General features: G+C 35.3%; 1 protein-coding gene across 9 annotated transcripts in view; it reads left to right on the forward strand.

Moving 5' to 3' along the window:
• VPS37A (VPS37A subunit of ESCRT-I) overlaps window positions 1-16,594 on the forward strand; it is an 84,879-nt gene that overhangs the window by 27,543 nt on the left and 40,742 nt on the right. For all 9 annotated transcript variants that reach the window (XR_010127153.1, XM_054499624.2, XM_054499622.2 and 6 more), the window contains 7 exons: window positions 1,335-1,560; window positions 3,003-3,073; window positions 6,620-6,747; window positions 6,831-6,889; window positions 6,967-7,035; window positions 11,060-11,203; window positions 12,959-13,039. Coding sequence is in view for 8 of the 9 variants with exons in the window: in XM_054499624.2 (XP_054355599.2) it covers window positions 1,335-1,560; window positions 3,003-3,073; window positions 6,620-6,747; window positions 6,831-6,889; window positions 6,967-7,035; window positions 11,060-11,203; window positions 12,959-13,039 (778 nt within the window). In the remaining variant the exon portion in view is untranslated. The remainder of the gene's footprint in view (window positions 1-1,334; window positions 1,561-3,002; window positions 3,074-6,619; window positions 6,748-6,830; window positions 6,890-6,966; window positions 7,036-11,059; window positions 11,204-12,958; window positions 13,040-16,594) is intronic.

Genomic DNA, 16,594 nt, shown 5'->3' on the forward strand with positions numbered 1-16,594 from the left:
ACAGAGTCTCGCTCTGTCGCCCAGGCTGGAGTGCAGTGGCACAGTCTCGGCTCACTGCAAGCTCGGCCTCCCGGGTTCACGCCATTCTCCTGCCTCAGCCTCCTGAGTAGCTGGGACTACAGGCGCCCGCCACTACGCCTGACTAATTTTTTGTATTTTTTGTAGAGACGGGGTTTCACCATGTTAGCCAGGATGATGTCGATCTCCTGACCTCGTGATCCGCCTGCCTCAGCCTCCCAAAGTGCTGGGATTACAGGCGTGTATTAGGGTTTTATAATTTGTTTTGCTTTATCACAGGACTAATATTTCTGTACCTTCCTTTTTCAGGCTTTTTTTCTTTCTACTCTGGCTTATTTTTCCATATACATTTTAGTGTCATTCATATACATTTAAAAAAAAATGTTTTCTTACCACAAAATTTCCAACTCAGGTTATGTCATTAAATGAAATAATAGTACTCTCATAAAAAATTATACATTTTGAAACATTTTTCAATATAAAGGGAAGCATTTTAGTAGCATTACATTAATATTTAAAACATAACTGTAAGTCCCTCATCCTTTACACTAGAGTGCCTGATCCATATAAACTCACTGTATTATTCATATATTGTATTTAGATGATTCTCAGTCTGCATCTAGGTCTGAATTACTCTAATGCTTTTTAGAGTAATCTAATGATCTGGTTCTCTCTAAAATTTGCTAAGGGGAAAAAAATGTTAAATGTAAAATATTTGTTATCTTGCAAAAATAAATACTGACTATATTGTTCTGTGATTGAATCCAAAGTACATAATGCTGTGTGACTCTAATATACATGCATGTTTATATATGCATCTGTTTTTAATATTTCAACATTTTAGAAGCTCATCTGCACACTTAATTTTACTTTAAAAGTTTCTAGAAAAGCAGTCTTGACTTTCAGTCAGATTTTGACAAATACAGAGAAAGCTGTTAGCCTCTACTTGAATAAATGTCCTGGATTAAATATTGCTCTCCGTTCCCTCTATGGAGATACTGATTGATACCAGTGGAATGCTGAAAACTCAAAAATGTCCTGTCTATCCACTTCTGCTCTGTCCAGTTGAATTGCATGCTTTCTAAAGCACTCATCATCTTCTTTGTAGAAACCACAGTTCTACAATTCTTTTTTTTTGGATTAGGGGGTCATATTTTACCACTTTAATTCCATTATATAATTTAATAAATATCACCTGCCATTATAATATTTCATCTATATAGTACTTGACTTTTGTTATTTAGAACAATTTAGAAACAATTTGACATGTTTTATCCATAAAATCTAATGTAATGATCTTCTCTTTTTCTCTTCAGTCTATACAGTAACCCAAGTGGGATGTCTCCTTATGCTTCTCAGGGTTTTCCATTTCTTCCTCCATATCCTCCACAAGAAGCAAACAGGAGTATCACTTCTTTATCTGTTGCTGACACTGTTTCTTCTTCAACAACAAGTCATACCACAGCTAAGCCTGCCGCTCCTTCATTTGGTGTCCTTTCAAATCTGCCATTACCCATTCCCACAATGGATGCTTCAATACCGGTTGGTATCGTCAGTTATCTATATTTTGTGCCACTGAAACATTCACTCAACACACATTTATTACATGCCTCTGTGTGCCAGACAATAAGTTAGACACAAAATATGAAAAGATTAAATCACATTTTTCAATTCAAGTAACAGGTATCCAACAAATAATAATTTTAAATATGGAGCTTCTAATTCTAGTGTAGTAGAAGAGACAGCTAGAGTTTTAGTAGAGACACAGTTAGGGGAATGGTCAGTGCTCCTAGGGACCAAGGTAGAACTAGTAGGTTGCCTTTACAAAAAATGTGATTCTGGTTTCTTTCACCACTTTCTTAGTGCCTCAAATATACTGATGAATATAGTGGGTACTCATTAAAAACGAGGCAGCTAAACAAATGCATGCATTTATGCTTGAGGCCAGATTTTGAAAGATCATTATTAATTTGCCAGAATAACAAGGGGATACATAAGGCATTCTTTGAGAGGTAGTAACATTGTCACAGGCATTGAGATATAAACCGGATGGCATTTTTGTGAAGCTGCCTATAGTAGATCTCTCTGGCTGCCATATAGGGTGTGGGCAAAGGCAGACGAATGGTCATGTGGGAGCAGCAGGTTTCACATTATGATGGGTCTGCTAACGTGCGCTGAGGGCTTCAAGTGTTCCACTGGTTTAAAAACTCGTCTGTTCTTAAGCTGGTAACTGTTGGCTATGTGGAATGTTACTGAGGGAGAGACTAATACTTTGGGCATAAAACATTTAAAGGGGTATAAAACCTTTCAGTTACAACCCTCAGTGAATATCACCCATAGCATTACTCAAGTATAAAACCACAGTATATCCAACATTACTAATTTCAGAGTTTATAATCATTTAGAAGATACAGACCTAAGTGGACTTGGTTTTTCCAAAACCTTTCATTTATTGTGTTAATGAGTGTTAGGAACAAATTACAGTTAGTAGTATGAACAAAATTACAAGAGGACTTTTCAAGGGTCCTCAAGGATAAAAAGTCATATATATTCAAACAGTGGCTACTCGGTTGCTCATCTACCCTACCATCTCATATGACTGAGGCATGTAACTATTCAGACTGTTGCTAAATTACTGCTTTTCTATATTTAATGCCTTTCATTTGAGAGAAACATATTCATATATACCAATGAAATCTACAGCCATATACTTAGACAAGAAATAGAAGTACCAGTTCTCTACCTAACACAGGTACTTACATGGCCCTCACCAAAAAAAAAAAAAAGTAATCCTATGTATACGACGCTGAAAAAAAGACAGACTGAAGGAAGAAGGGGAGACTAAGGCAGTGTGAGATATGAAGATGAAAATATGATAATGCAAACAGTTATGGGATATAGTACATTAAAGATTACGTTTATTAGTAATTGAGAGCAGTCAAAAATATGGCTGAAATTTAATATCATTTAAAACTTTTCTTTAGACAAGCCAAAATGGTTTTGGTTACAAGATGCCAGATGTCCCTGATGCATTTCCAGAACTCTCAGAACTAAGGTAAACCTGGAAAGTAAAGTTGGTCACGTTGTCTGTTTTATTTGTAAGCATAAACCAGATAATTATTTCATATCCATATAAATTAAAATTAAGAATCTTCACTGTTCCTAAACAGTATTGTAGTTGCCTTAGTGGGATTTAAAAATCAGTTTTAGGTCCTATAGGTTATATTAATTGAGTGACTGGTACATACTCAGGGATTTTTATAGGATTTTTATAATGATTTAATAGTTACCAAGATAACAAAATCCTTTCTCTCATGTGGCCTGCATTCTTTGAAAAATATTTTTGAATACATTATTCCTGACAATTTCAAAATATATCTTGGCCTATTTTAGATCTTCCATTGTTCCCTTAGTAGATAAACTTTACATATAGAGAAATAAAGTTATAAAGTATTAGGTGTTTTTACAGAGCCAAACTTTTTTTCAAATTTATAGCAGAAAAGTTTATAATCAAATTTAAGGTGCCATTTTTCATGGAACTTTGCTTCTCTAAAATGCTTCCTGAAGAAAATGGTTTTTTGCCGTTCAATTTTGGGAAGCACTGCACCCTTTATACCCCCATTGAGAGTTCATGATATTCATAAGGCTCTTATTACTAATAAGACTACTGAATGCAGTTAAACTTTTTCTTTCTTTTTTTGCAGTTCTTTTTGTCTTTAGAATATATCTCATCAAAGATGTACAGCCAGATACCCATGAAAAATTCTATAGTTTAAAAAGAGTTTGAATTTATTTGCACCAGTGTTTTACAGTCATTTTAAGGAAATAGTGATTTATTGTCTTCTGTAATAATAATGAGTATTTACAATATACTGCATGCATTAAAGGTTAATATGCATTGTAATGCTCACAATAACCCCATAAGGTAGGAGTTCTCATTTAATAAGATTATCTTTTTTGCTTTAAATTTTGTTGAAATAATTGTTATGAAAACATCAAAAATACAAAAAAGGTGAAGAAACTAGTATAATGAGCCTCCACGTATCCATCATGTGGCAACACCAGCTGTAAACCCTTTTGCTCACCGTGCTTCATGCCTCTTCTATCCAGCTTTCTTGGAGGGCTGTAGGTATGAGTCACCGTTATTTTAAAGCAAATCCCAGATAATACGTCCTTTTTAACCCATCAATTCTTCAGTAAATTTTCTACCAGGTAAGGATTTTCTTTCCTTTTTTTAACCATAACCCCAGTCACCATCATCATCATACCTAACACAATTAATGGTAATTCTTTAATATTACCCTATTTCTCCGGTGTCTTAATAATTAATGTTTTTGTGGGCAGTTTGTTCGAATCAGGATTCAAAACAAGTTCCACCTATTGCATTTGGATAGTGGCTCTCTTAAGTTCCTTTTAATAATGAACCATTTCTCCCCAACTTTTCTCTTTTATACACACACACACACACACACACTTAGACATATACATATGTGTATTTACATATGTTCATATACATGTACACAAATATGGGAATAAACACATGTCCATGTACATACATGCATATGTATATATTAGACATAGTGTGTGTTTATTAAATTGGTTATTTGTCCTATAAAATTTTCCATATCCTGTTTTTTCCTTAGTGCCTCCTTGTGGTACCATTGAAGATGTTTCTCTGTTTCCCATAGTTTATGCTGCTGGTGGCTAGAAGTAGACAAGGTTCAATTCTTTTGCCCATACTTACGTCATAATTAGTGCATGCTTCCTTTTACATCCCATGAGGCAGCAGTGAGGTCTGGTTGCCCTTTTTTTAGTGACGTTAAGATTATGTCAGGTTAAAGCACCTGAAATCATTGACCATCATTAATATAGCAAGGGTCGTAAATATGATTTAATGATTTTATCATCACCACCAGAATTTATTAACCAGAATTACTCTGTGAAGAACTTGACTTAATCAACTACATATTTAGTTATACTGAGACACACTTCATACAGGACCAAGAAAAATGCTTAAATTTTTCCCCTTATATTACCACCTTTCACAATAATGAGGTTGCTGCACTATCCATCTCCAAAAGTTGCTCTGATGGGTGAGAAACTCAAGTTGCCTTCTATATCGTTTTTGGCAAAGTGAAGATGCTGTGGGCTCATCATGAACATTTCTTCTCTCAGATCTAGAGTCAGCCATTTCTCTGAAGGGCGCTTGTTCTTTTCCAAAATAACAATACCAGTATCGTTACTAAGATTATTGAATGCAGGTTTAATTTTTGTTTTTGTTTTTTACAGTTCTGTTGTCTTTAGGATATGACATGCCAGAATATACTGTTGTTTTTTTAATGTCTTCAAATAATTTTTCTCTGGGTGTTGATATAACTTAGAATGTACAGGTTTATTTATTTTCAAAGCAGTCAATTTTCTCTGAATTTTAAAGACTGCTTTTTCTTTTCTTCTTTATTTTTAAATTATCCAACGTTTTTATATGGCTTCATAGTCAAAACTAAGATACGTTCAGAAAACTTTTGCTTCCATGCATATCTGCTCCACCTAGTTCTTTCACCCTACAGATAACCATTTTTGTTTTTGGTTTAGCCCTCCATTATTTCTTTTCTTTAAATATTTTATGAATATCTATACACACATATACATAAGCACGCATAAACATATCTATAACTCTTACTGTGATAGCCACACATCTGTAAGCTAAATAGGCACAGAGGTTAAAACGGAGTTGTTGACTGCTTATGCGCCCTGTCTTACTGGTCCTACAGTAACTGACATTATACACTAGCAGAGACTGTTTATCTTGTAGAGTCTTGGGAGATTTTACTGGCTACGTTTTGGCCAACACATCCTTGGAATCATGCACTGACTTGGTCTAAAGCTGACTAGAGGAAAAAGCCAAAATGTTACAGTAACTACTCTGGCCTCTTTTCAGCTCTGTTTCCCTGTCATCAATACATACAATGAAATGACTAGGAAGAAATTCTTCTAATGCTACCTTGTCTGTGAACTTGTGCTTGTCTGAATTTACTATAGTAGTAGTGTGTTCAACATTATGCTTGGAAGAAATAAATAGCTTAAATTTTGCATATCAGTAAGTCTGGTTCCTATCAGAGAAATTTAAGAAATAAGTGATATTCTCAAGCAATTAAGTTAAACAGAATTAAGAACAAGAAAAAAATACTTAACTATATTACTGCTGCCCTATTTTAAGAAACCTAAGCTGAATAAGCTCCTTAGTTTCATACATTGTTCTTTACCTGAGTTAAGCTGACTTTATTTTTAATTTCAGGTCACTGTATAACTGTGAACACTTCCCCACAGCTGTGATTTTTAAAGAAAGTAGATATATCGATATATCCATTGGACCAGAATTTACTTTTACAGATTCTGTCGAGAATATATTACAGACTGCTGTATGTTCCATTGTGGTTGATGTTTTATATGATTTTAAGGTTAAAACTGGCAGCCTTAGGTGTATATGTAAAAATTATTTAGAACCCTATCAACTAAATAAAGCTGAAAAATTGTAAATAGTTGTCATGGAGAAAAACTTGATGTCTGATATTTATTAACATTTTTTGTTTTGTGTTTCTAGTGTGTCACAACTCACAGATATGAATGAACAAGAGGAGGTATTACTAGAACAGTTTCTGACTTTGCCTCAACTAAAACAAATTATTACCGACAAAGATGACTTAGTAAAAAGTATTGAGGAACTAGCAAGTATGTTTTCCCTCTCCTGAGCGCAAATTTCCTGAAAAAAATCTGATCTTTACCTAGAAGTAAACTAGAGATTTATCTTACAGGAAAAAATCTCCTTTTGGAACCCAGCTTGGAAGCCAAAAGGCAAGCTGTTTTAGATAAGGTGAGTTAGTGATCATTTTGAAGAAATTTATGTAATTTAAAAATAGAATAAAACATCCTTTTCATTTTCTCTTTTAGTATGAATTACTTACACAGATGAAGTCTACTTTTGAAAAGAAGATGCAAAGGCAGCATGAACTTAGTGAGGTAAGACTGTTTAGTTTTTTCCCTTTGCAGTAGATTTTTTTTTAATCTTATGTGCATGAGTCCTGATCTTACTTTCATTATCATCAGAAACTATTTATGAGGTATCTGACCTTATAAGACATGATACCTTTAAACGTGGATGAACAGCTCTCAATGATGAGGCATCATACATTATTTGTGCTCATATAAGAGCATATTTGTTTCCAAAACAGAAAATTATGACAGGCCCTGACACATAACTTTTCTGGGTAAGTTATGAAACCATCGTAACCCTTGTAGTGAAAACTAGCAACAACAACAAAAAACTTTTGACTCACTTGTAAGCTTATCTACAAATACCTTAAATGAAAAGTTCACAAATTAAAAAGAATAATATATGAAAAATATATAGTATTATCTGCTACAAATAAGTTTTATGCTAGAAATCCAGTTATGTGAAAATCAAAAGAATTTTATAAAATTCAACCTATATTTCTGAAAATAAGGAATCTTTAAAAATGAAAAGGAAACAGAGGACATAATCTTTGTATCATACCAATAACAACCTCATAGTTAATATTCTATTTCCTGTAAAATTAGGAACTTTGGGTAAAGTCAATGAAATAAAACATAAAATAGATATAAACCAACAACAGCAAAAAAGATGGTAAAGGAGAATATAAATTTATAATGAATTTCAGATAATATGGTCATTTGTCAGAATAAAGAAATAATAGCTAACATTGAGCAATTAATATGTCTTGCACCGCATGAAGCTATTTACATATATTGGGCCATTATTACACCAAATCCTATGAAATAGGTATTGTTAACTTTTTCCCATTTTACATTTTACAGATAGGGAAACTGAGGCACAGGGAGATTAAATAAATTCCTTGAGGTCATACAAGTAGAAACATTAGTTAGGAGTCTAACCTAAGCAGTCCTCCTTCACAGAAAATCTGTGAGACTCAACTGAAGTACGGTTAGATATATATTGGATCTTAGTAAATGTTGAAGAAGCTTTCATAGTACTCAACATCATTCTTTATACAAACTCTTAGTAAACTAAAAAATAGAAATTTCTTATTTACCAGCAGTAAACCTCACACTTAATTACTACACATTTCTAGGATCCCATTAATGTTAGGAATAAGAGAGTAATGCCTCATGATCACTGCTGTTTAACGTTGCTTGGGAGGTTTTGAGTACTGCAAGAACAAAAAAAAGTGGTATAACATAAAAAGAAAGAATGAAACAGTTGTTTACCAAAAATAAACAATCAAAAATTCTAGAGAACGGAGACATTTTTTCCCGTTTGCTCCAGCAATTACTACTGCAAAATGAAGTACAGAAAACAACTCATTTACCATAGGAACAAAATTGTAAAGTACTTAGAAGTAAACCCCATGAAGTAAGTTAGGAAACTTTATTGAATGCCATAAAAGAAGAGTTGAGTTTTCTATTTTCTCAGACTATTTAGAGCAGCATAGAATATTCATTGAATGAAAGATCCAGTATTAAAAAGATTTCATTCTCCCCAAAATAACTTAGAAATTGAATACAGTTCTTATCAAAATGCCGAGTATTTTTTTTTATCTTAACAGATTTATTCTAAAGTTCATCTGAAACTTTATTTTTCAGATGGGTAAAAGTAGTCAGGAAGAGCTTGAACAAAAAGAAAAAATGAAAAAAAAAACTCCCTTTCTCAGTATCAGAATACACTGTAAATCCTCATTATTTAAAACAGTGTAGTAGTTTTATAGGAAGAGAAAATTATTTCTATGGAACAGACTATGCAGTTCAAAAATAGACTTGTGTATGTGAATAATCAGTTGGAAAAAATTGAGGATTCAATAAATTATAAAATTGGTTATTTAGTATCCATTTAGAAAAAGGTTAGATCATTGTATCATACAATACACAGAAAGTTATTACAGATAAACTGCTTCAGTGGAAACCATAAAACGTCAACTAGCCTCTAGGATTTTTTCTTTAAGATTATGGTGGGAAAAGCCTTTCTGAGCATAATAAAACAGATATGAGCATAAAGGATAAACTCGACATACTTAGCTATACAGATTGAAAACTCGGATATATTAAAAAATCATGAAATCAAAAGTGAAGTTAAAAAAGGGTACAGATATTTTTAGCCTATACAACACATACTAATGCCAATGGTCTATTGGAAAAGGAAACAACAGGAAACTGACAAAAGGAGAAATATAAATGTCCATTAAAGATTCTGCTTTAACAGTTATTCTGATCCTTAAACATTCATATAAGAATTGCTGGAAGTGATTCTTCAAACACTTAAAAAAAAGACACACACACACACAGAACAATGATTCCTATTCTTTCTAGATGTTCTCAGTCAAAATTTTCTGGGGATGATGAATCTTCTGCGCTCTAACATATGAAAACCACTTCAGTAGACTGTTGGTTCCGTGATGGAGGAATCTGTTCTGTTTCATTTGTACTGTATACCTAATACCTGGTTCAGTGGTTGGCACATAATAGATACTCAATAAATATTTAATGAATAAATAACTGGAAACTTTTGAAAATATGTTCAGGTATACTATAATTTTTTTAAAAGCCAAATAAAACATCCATGTGAGCCATACTTGTAAAAATAGATAACCAATTTTGGCAAGGGCAATAAGAAAATGGTACATTACAGTTCATTTTTGTTTATGATGTGTCACAAAGAGATACTACCCCACATGCATTAGGAAGGCCATTATTATTTTTTTTTTCTTACTCTGTCACCCAGGCTGGAGTGCAGTGCCGCAGTTACAGCTCACTGCAGCCTTGACCTCCCAGGCTCAAGCAATCCTCCCAACTCAGCCTCCCAAGTAGCCAAGGCTGCAGGTGCGTGCCACCACGCCTGGCTAATTTTTGTATTTTTTGTAGAGATGGGGTCTCGCTATGTTGCCCAGCCTGGTCATGAACTCCCAGGCTTAAGCCGTCTGCCTGCCTCAGCCTCCCACAGTGCTGGGATTACAGGCATGAGCCACCACGTCGAGCAGGATAGCTATTATTAAAAAATCGTTTTAGTGCCTAGATTTAGGTCTTTGATCCATTTGGAATCAATTTTGTATTTAAGTAAGGTAAGGGTCCAACTTTGTTCCTTTGCCTGTCGATAATCCAGTTTTTTCCAGCACCATTTGTTGAAAAGACTCCTTTCCCCATTAACTGGACTGGACTCCGTGGTTGAAAATCATTTGGCCATATGTGTGAGGGTTTATTTCTGGGCTGTCTATTCTGTTCCATTGTTCTTTATGTTTTTATGCCACTACCACAGTTTTGATTACTGTAACTTTGTAGTAACTTGAAATGAAATATTAATCATCTTTAAGATTGTTTTGGCTATTTGGGGTCTCTTGAGATTCTGTATGAATTCTAGGATGGGTTTTTCTATTTTTGCAAAAAATGCCATTGTGATTTTGATAGGGATTGCATTGAGTCTATAGGTTGCTTTGATTAGTAATGTCTTCTTAAGAATATTAAATCTTTCAACCCATAAACATGGGATGTCTTCCAGTAATTTATGTCTTCAATTTCTTATAGCAGTACCTTACGGTTTTCTGTTTACCAGTCTTTCACTGCTTTAGTGAAATTTAATCCCATCATTTTTGCCTTATTCTATTGAAATGAGTCATCAGTTTCAGCCCACACTCAACAGTGGGATTATGCAAGGGCAGGAACACCAGGAGGTGAGGTCATTAGTGGAGAGTCTCCTTAGCATATATCTACCAGAATGATTTAATTCATAAATCCTTAGGAGAGAACAATGATTTTCCCAGTTTCTCTCATTTAATAGTTTGCAGCCAATGGATTAGTTTCTCTTGAGTTAGGTATCTACCCCTATCCAAAAGCTAAGGACCTGGGTAGGGCATTATAAGACAGCAGATTTTCTCAAAAAGAGGCTATATACGGCATATAATAAATTGCCTCTCCATAACACTACCTTACTTCCGTTCCCTGTGAGGAGTTCTCGTGAGTATCATAAATTAAAGTAGTGCCTGATTTTCTTTTTCAGAGCTGTAGTGCAAGTGCCCTTCAGGCAAGATTGAAAGTAGCTGCACATGAAGCTGAGGAAGAATCTGATAATATTGCAGAAGACTTCTTGGAGGGAAAGATGGAAATAGATGATTTTCTCAGTAGCTTCATGGAAAAGAGAACAGTATGTAATATTCGTCAGTTGAGGACAAGTATTGGATAAAGTTTGGTATTTTTATAGAGGAGGAGAAGCACTGGGTCTTAGCTATTTCTCTATTATGATATCATCCCCCTTTTTTTGTTCAATATATTATTTACCTGAAAGGAAGGTTTCTATTCCTTGGGTGTGGACTTGGGCAAAAACCAGGTTCCTGGAACTTAAAACTTTGAAGGTCTGTCATAGGACTCTGGACAGCCACACACCTTAGCTATTCCCAGGGAACCCCAGGGGGGCAACTGCCATTGCTTTAAGATGTCCTTTTGATGTGACTTGAGATATAAATGAGAGTGAGGGCCTGTACATGTGGCTATTTCCTGTCTAGTGTGTCACAGGAACAGTCCTGGTCAGAAGGGGGCTCTTCTGAGCAGAAATTGCTAATAAACTTTGTGCTGATCTGGAAAAAAAAAAAATTTTTTTTTTGACAGCATAATATCAAATTACTTTAGCATACTCATGAGTGAAAAACATTAGCACATTACTGAACTGGAGTTTTGAGTGCTATGAGAGGAACCTCAAAAGCCTTTTGAGAATAATAGCAACATCTTCCTATCACTTTAGACTTGCTTTTTCTGAGTATACAAGCAGGTAAATCAAATAGTTTTTCAGAAATGGTAGTATCTGTATCATTCTGTAATATAGCTGATAAATCTAGTCCTAATAGTTGAAAAATACTCCTCAATGACTTGTTTTACCACTTGTTGAAAGAAAGAATAACCTACAGGGATTATAGAATACATTTTTAAAAATCGAGAAACAGTTTCTGTTCTGTTCTGATATTTCTGTTGTATTTAAAGAAAAATCCAAAAAAGTCTGCTTAATAGTTTCTTGCCTTTTAATACAGTCCAAAATATTTACCTAATTTGTCTGAAATAATCACATTTTAAAAATAATATTTTGTTAGTAAACTTTATGAAACATCTGTGAGACACACACACACACACACACACACACACACACACACACACTCACACTCCTGTTAAGGCAGATGGGTGGATTTTATCATTCCCATTTTTCATGAAAGGAAATTGAAGTTCAGAGATGTTAGTGACTTACTTATGGTTATAGTGTTAGTAAGGCATTGATTTCTGGTCCATTATTCTTTAATGCTACGTAACTGTGCCTTGAAGCTTGTATCTGTTAATCTTCCTGGTTAACAGTAGCAGAATTTACGTCCATATTTTTTAAACATAGATATTTAAAGTTAGATAATTGATATAAAGGATCAGTGTTTTTTACATTCTAGAAGCTTGCAGGCAAAGGCTGTCTTCCAAGCAAGAGCGTTTTTTTGTTTTTTTGATTATTAAATTCTTAGCTGTCTTCAACCTTAGCTATCTTCAACATTCAATTATTAGATTACTAGCTAATTCAAAATGAATTGGTGTCATGTGGTCCTCTGCCCAGTCCTCTGGGCTGAGGGAGTGGATTATGAGAAGGGAGCATGAGAGGTTCCCTAAAACAGGGACTGGAGTGCAGGAAAGAAGATGACAGGCATTTCTCATGTCCCATTCAAAGTATTATCTGCTCCTTGTAACATTAGTGCTAATGAAATGAATTTGCTCATAATCTGATAATTTTAGCTATTAGATTATTAGGTATCTTCAACATTGAAAACATAAAATAATGCCAACAAGTTAAAAGATTCCTGTCATACTGTTGGAAGTAAAGTAGTAGGCATATCTTTGTAAAAGTGACTGGTATTTTCAAAAATTTATTTTCTAGATTTGCCACTGTAGAAGAGCCAAGGAAGAGAAACTTCAGCAGGCAATAGCAATGCACAGCCAATTTCATGCTCCACTATAGGTAAATTGTATTTCAAGTTTGAGTCTCAAGGTTATTGCATCAGTGTTCTTTAAATAGACATGTTGTTAATGGTGACTGTTCATCAGCCTTAAGCATAATTCTCTCATTATAGTTATTGTGCTATGTAACATAGAATGCTTTGTGTTATATAATAAGCATAATATAAACATATAACTAGTAGAAATCTTTTGGATATTTTCTATGATCTTGGCATGAATGAGATTTTTTTAACATTAGCTGCTAATATAGAATTGTAAGTTATGGTCAGTTCGTTTCTCTCACCTGGTGTGTAGAGTATACCTTATCATGTGGCTAACATTTCTCAGAAGGCTCCTTTGTCACTTCTTCCTTTAAAGTGAACTTCCAGCCAGTCTCTTTTTCTATCCCACACCATGATTACTCTAATAATTCGCCTGTCCGCATGACTTGAGGGTTCTCTTCCTATGCAGCACTGATAGAATGATCTTCCTAAAATACCACTTTTATGATAAAATTTGCTCTGCTCCAGAACCTGTAATTAATCCCTAGTAATAACAGTATCCATGCCAAATTCTCTGCTTTTACGATTTCCATAATCTCACATATATTTCAGATCATCCCTTTTAACTTTGCATTTTCCCCTTATATTGCATTGTCTTACATGGCACATTCTTCCTTCTACCACGGTATCTTTGGCTGTGCTCGTACCTGATGTTAAGATGCCTTTCCTTTTCCTCTGCATCTATTGTGTTTTAGGAATGATTTGTTTGCAAGAATAGTTCCCACCCCAACAAACTTAAGTAAAAGCTTATGTTATTGGGTAGGACAGGGATTTATTATAGAGTAAAAACAAAGGAAAGTACAGTCACCTGAGAGTGAAAACAGCCACTCAGTGACCAAAACAGCTCTTCTCACACCTTTTTTGAGGCTGCTTGTTTGGTTGTTTCTTATTTCTGCATCTCTGTTCTTTTTTAAAATTTTTTCTGGCCGGGCGCAGTGGCTCATGCCTGTAATCCCAGCACTTTGGGAGTCCGAGGCGGGTGGATCACAGGGTCAAGAGATCGAGACCATCCTGGCTAACACAGTGAAACCTCGTCTCTACTAAAAATACAAAAAAATATTAGCCGGGCATGGTGGCGGGCACCTGTAGTCTCAGCTACTCAGGAGGCTGAGGCAGGAGAATGGTGTGAACCTGGGAGGCAGAACTTGCAGTGAGCCGAGATCGCGCCACTGCACTCCAGCCTGGGTGACAGAGCAAGACTCTGTCTCAAAAAAAAAAAATTTTTTTCTTACTTGCCCTTCACCTATTCCTGATTATATCATCTGACGGTTCAAACAGCCAATGGAGATAAACAAGAGTCCCAGGAGTTCTAGAACATACCCTGGGAAAGTAACTGACCCAGTATGGGCAAGCTATCCATCCTACTGTAGTCAGTTTGGCCTGGGAATTGGTATCCTGTGGTCCTCTGCCCAGTCAACTGGGCTGAGGGAGTGGATTATGAGAAGAGAGCATGAGAGGTTCCCTAAAACAGGGACTAGGGTACAGGAAAAGAAATGACAAGCATTTCTCATGTCCAGTAAACTATTTCTGCTCCTTGTAACATTAGTGCTCACAATGAATTGGTTTATGTGTTACTTTCCAAATCATACTATAAATTCCTTAAGGGTAGGGGCTGATTTTTGATACCAACTTTGCATATCTGCCAGCTTAAGAAGTAGTAGACACAGAGTAGTTACTCCTTTATATGAACATACTCAAATCCGTTCCTTACCTCTATTCCCTCATAGTCAAGTTATTTTATAGGCAAATCTTTTTTATTATTATTATGCTTTAAGTTCTGGGATACATGTGCAGAACGTACAGGTTTTTTACATAGGTATACATGTGCCATGGTGGTTTGCTGCACCCATCAACCTGTCATCAACATTAGGTATTTCTTCTAATGCTATTCCTCTCCTTGCCCCCAACTCCCCGACAGGCTCCAGTGTGTGATGTTCCCTCCCTGTGCCCATATGTTCTCATTGTTCAATTCCCACTTATGAGTGAGAACATGCATTATTTGGTTTTCTGTTCCTGTGTTAGTTTCCTGAGAATGATGGTTTCCAGCTTTGTCTATGTCCCTGCAAAGGACATGAACTCATTCATTTTTATGGCTGCATAGTATTCCATGGTGTATATGTGCCACATTTTCTTTATCCATTCTATCATTGATGAGCATTTGAGTTGGTTCCAAGTCTTTGCTATTGTGAATAGTGCTGCAGTAAACATACGTGTGCATGCGCCTTTATAGGAGAATGATTTATAATCCTTTGGGTATATACCCAGTAATGGATCTGGGTCAAATGGTATTTCTAGTTCTAGATCCTTGAAGAATCGCCACACTGGTCTTCCATAATGGTTGAACTAATTTACACTCCCACCAACAGTGTAAAGGTGTTCCTGTTTCTCCACATCCTCTCCAGCATCTGTTGTTTCCTGACTTTTTAATAATTGCCATTCTAACTGGTGTGAGATGGTATCTCATTGTGGTTTTGATTTGCATGTCTCTAGTGACCAGTGTTGATGAGCTTTTTTTCATGTTGGTTGGCTACATAAATGCCTTCTTATGAAACTGTTCATATCCTTTGCCCACTTTTCGTTGGGGTTGTATTTTTCTTGTAAATTTAAGTTCCTTGTAGATTCTGGATATTAGCCCTTTGTCAGATGGATAGATTCCAGAAATTTTCCCCATTCTGTAGGTGGCCTGTTCATTCTGATGATAGTTTCTCTGCTGTGCATAAGGTCTTTAGTTTAATTAGATCTCATTTGTCCATTTTGGCTTTTGTTGCCATTGCTTTTGGTGTTTTAGACGTGAAGTCTTTGCCCATGCCCATGTCCTGAATGGTATTGCCTAGGTTTTCTTCTAGGGTTTTTATGGTTTTAGGTCTTAACGTTTAAATCTTTAATCCATCTTGAGTTAATTTTTGTATAAGGTTAGGAAGGGGTCCATTTTTAGTTTTTTGCATATGGCTAGCCAGTTTTCCCAGCACCATTTATTAAATAAGGAGTCCTTCCCCCATTGCTTTTGTCAGGTTTGTCAAAGATCAGATGGTTGTAGATGTGTGGTGTTATTTCTGAGGCCTCTGTTCTGTTCCATTGGTCTGTATGTCTGTTTTGGTACCAGTACCATGCTGTTTTGGTTACTGTAGCTTTGTAGTATAGTTTGAAGTCAGGTAGCATGATGCCTGCCGCCAGCTTTGTTCTTTTCGCTTAGGATTGTCTTGGCTATATGGGCTCTTTTTTGGTTCCATATGAAATTTAAAGTATTTTTTCTAATTCTTTGAAGAAATTCAATGGTAGCTCGATGGGAATGGCATAGAATCTATAAATTACTTTGGTCAGTATGGCCCTTATCACGATATTGATTCTTTCTATCCATGAGCATGGAATGTTTTTCCATTTGTTTGTGTCCTCTCTTATTTCCTTGAGCAGTGGTTTGTAGTTCTCCTTGAAGAGGTCCTTCATATCCCTTGTAAGTTGGATTCCTAGGTATTTTATTCTCTTTGAAGCCATTGTGAATGGGAGTTCACTCATGA

The sequence above is a fragment of the Pongo pygmaeus genome, chromosome 7 (assembly GCF_028885625.2).
Source record: "Pongo pygmaeus isolate AG05252 chromosome 7, NHGRI_mPonPyg2-v2.0_pri, whole genome shotgun sequence".
NCBI lineage: Eukaryota > Metazoa > Chordata > Mammalia > Primates > Hominidae > Pongo > Pongo pygmaeus.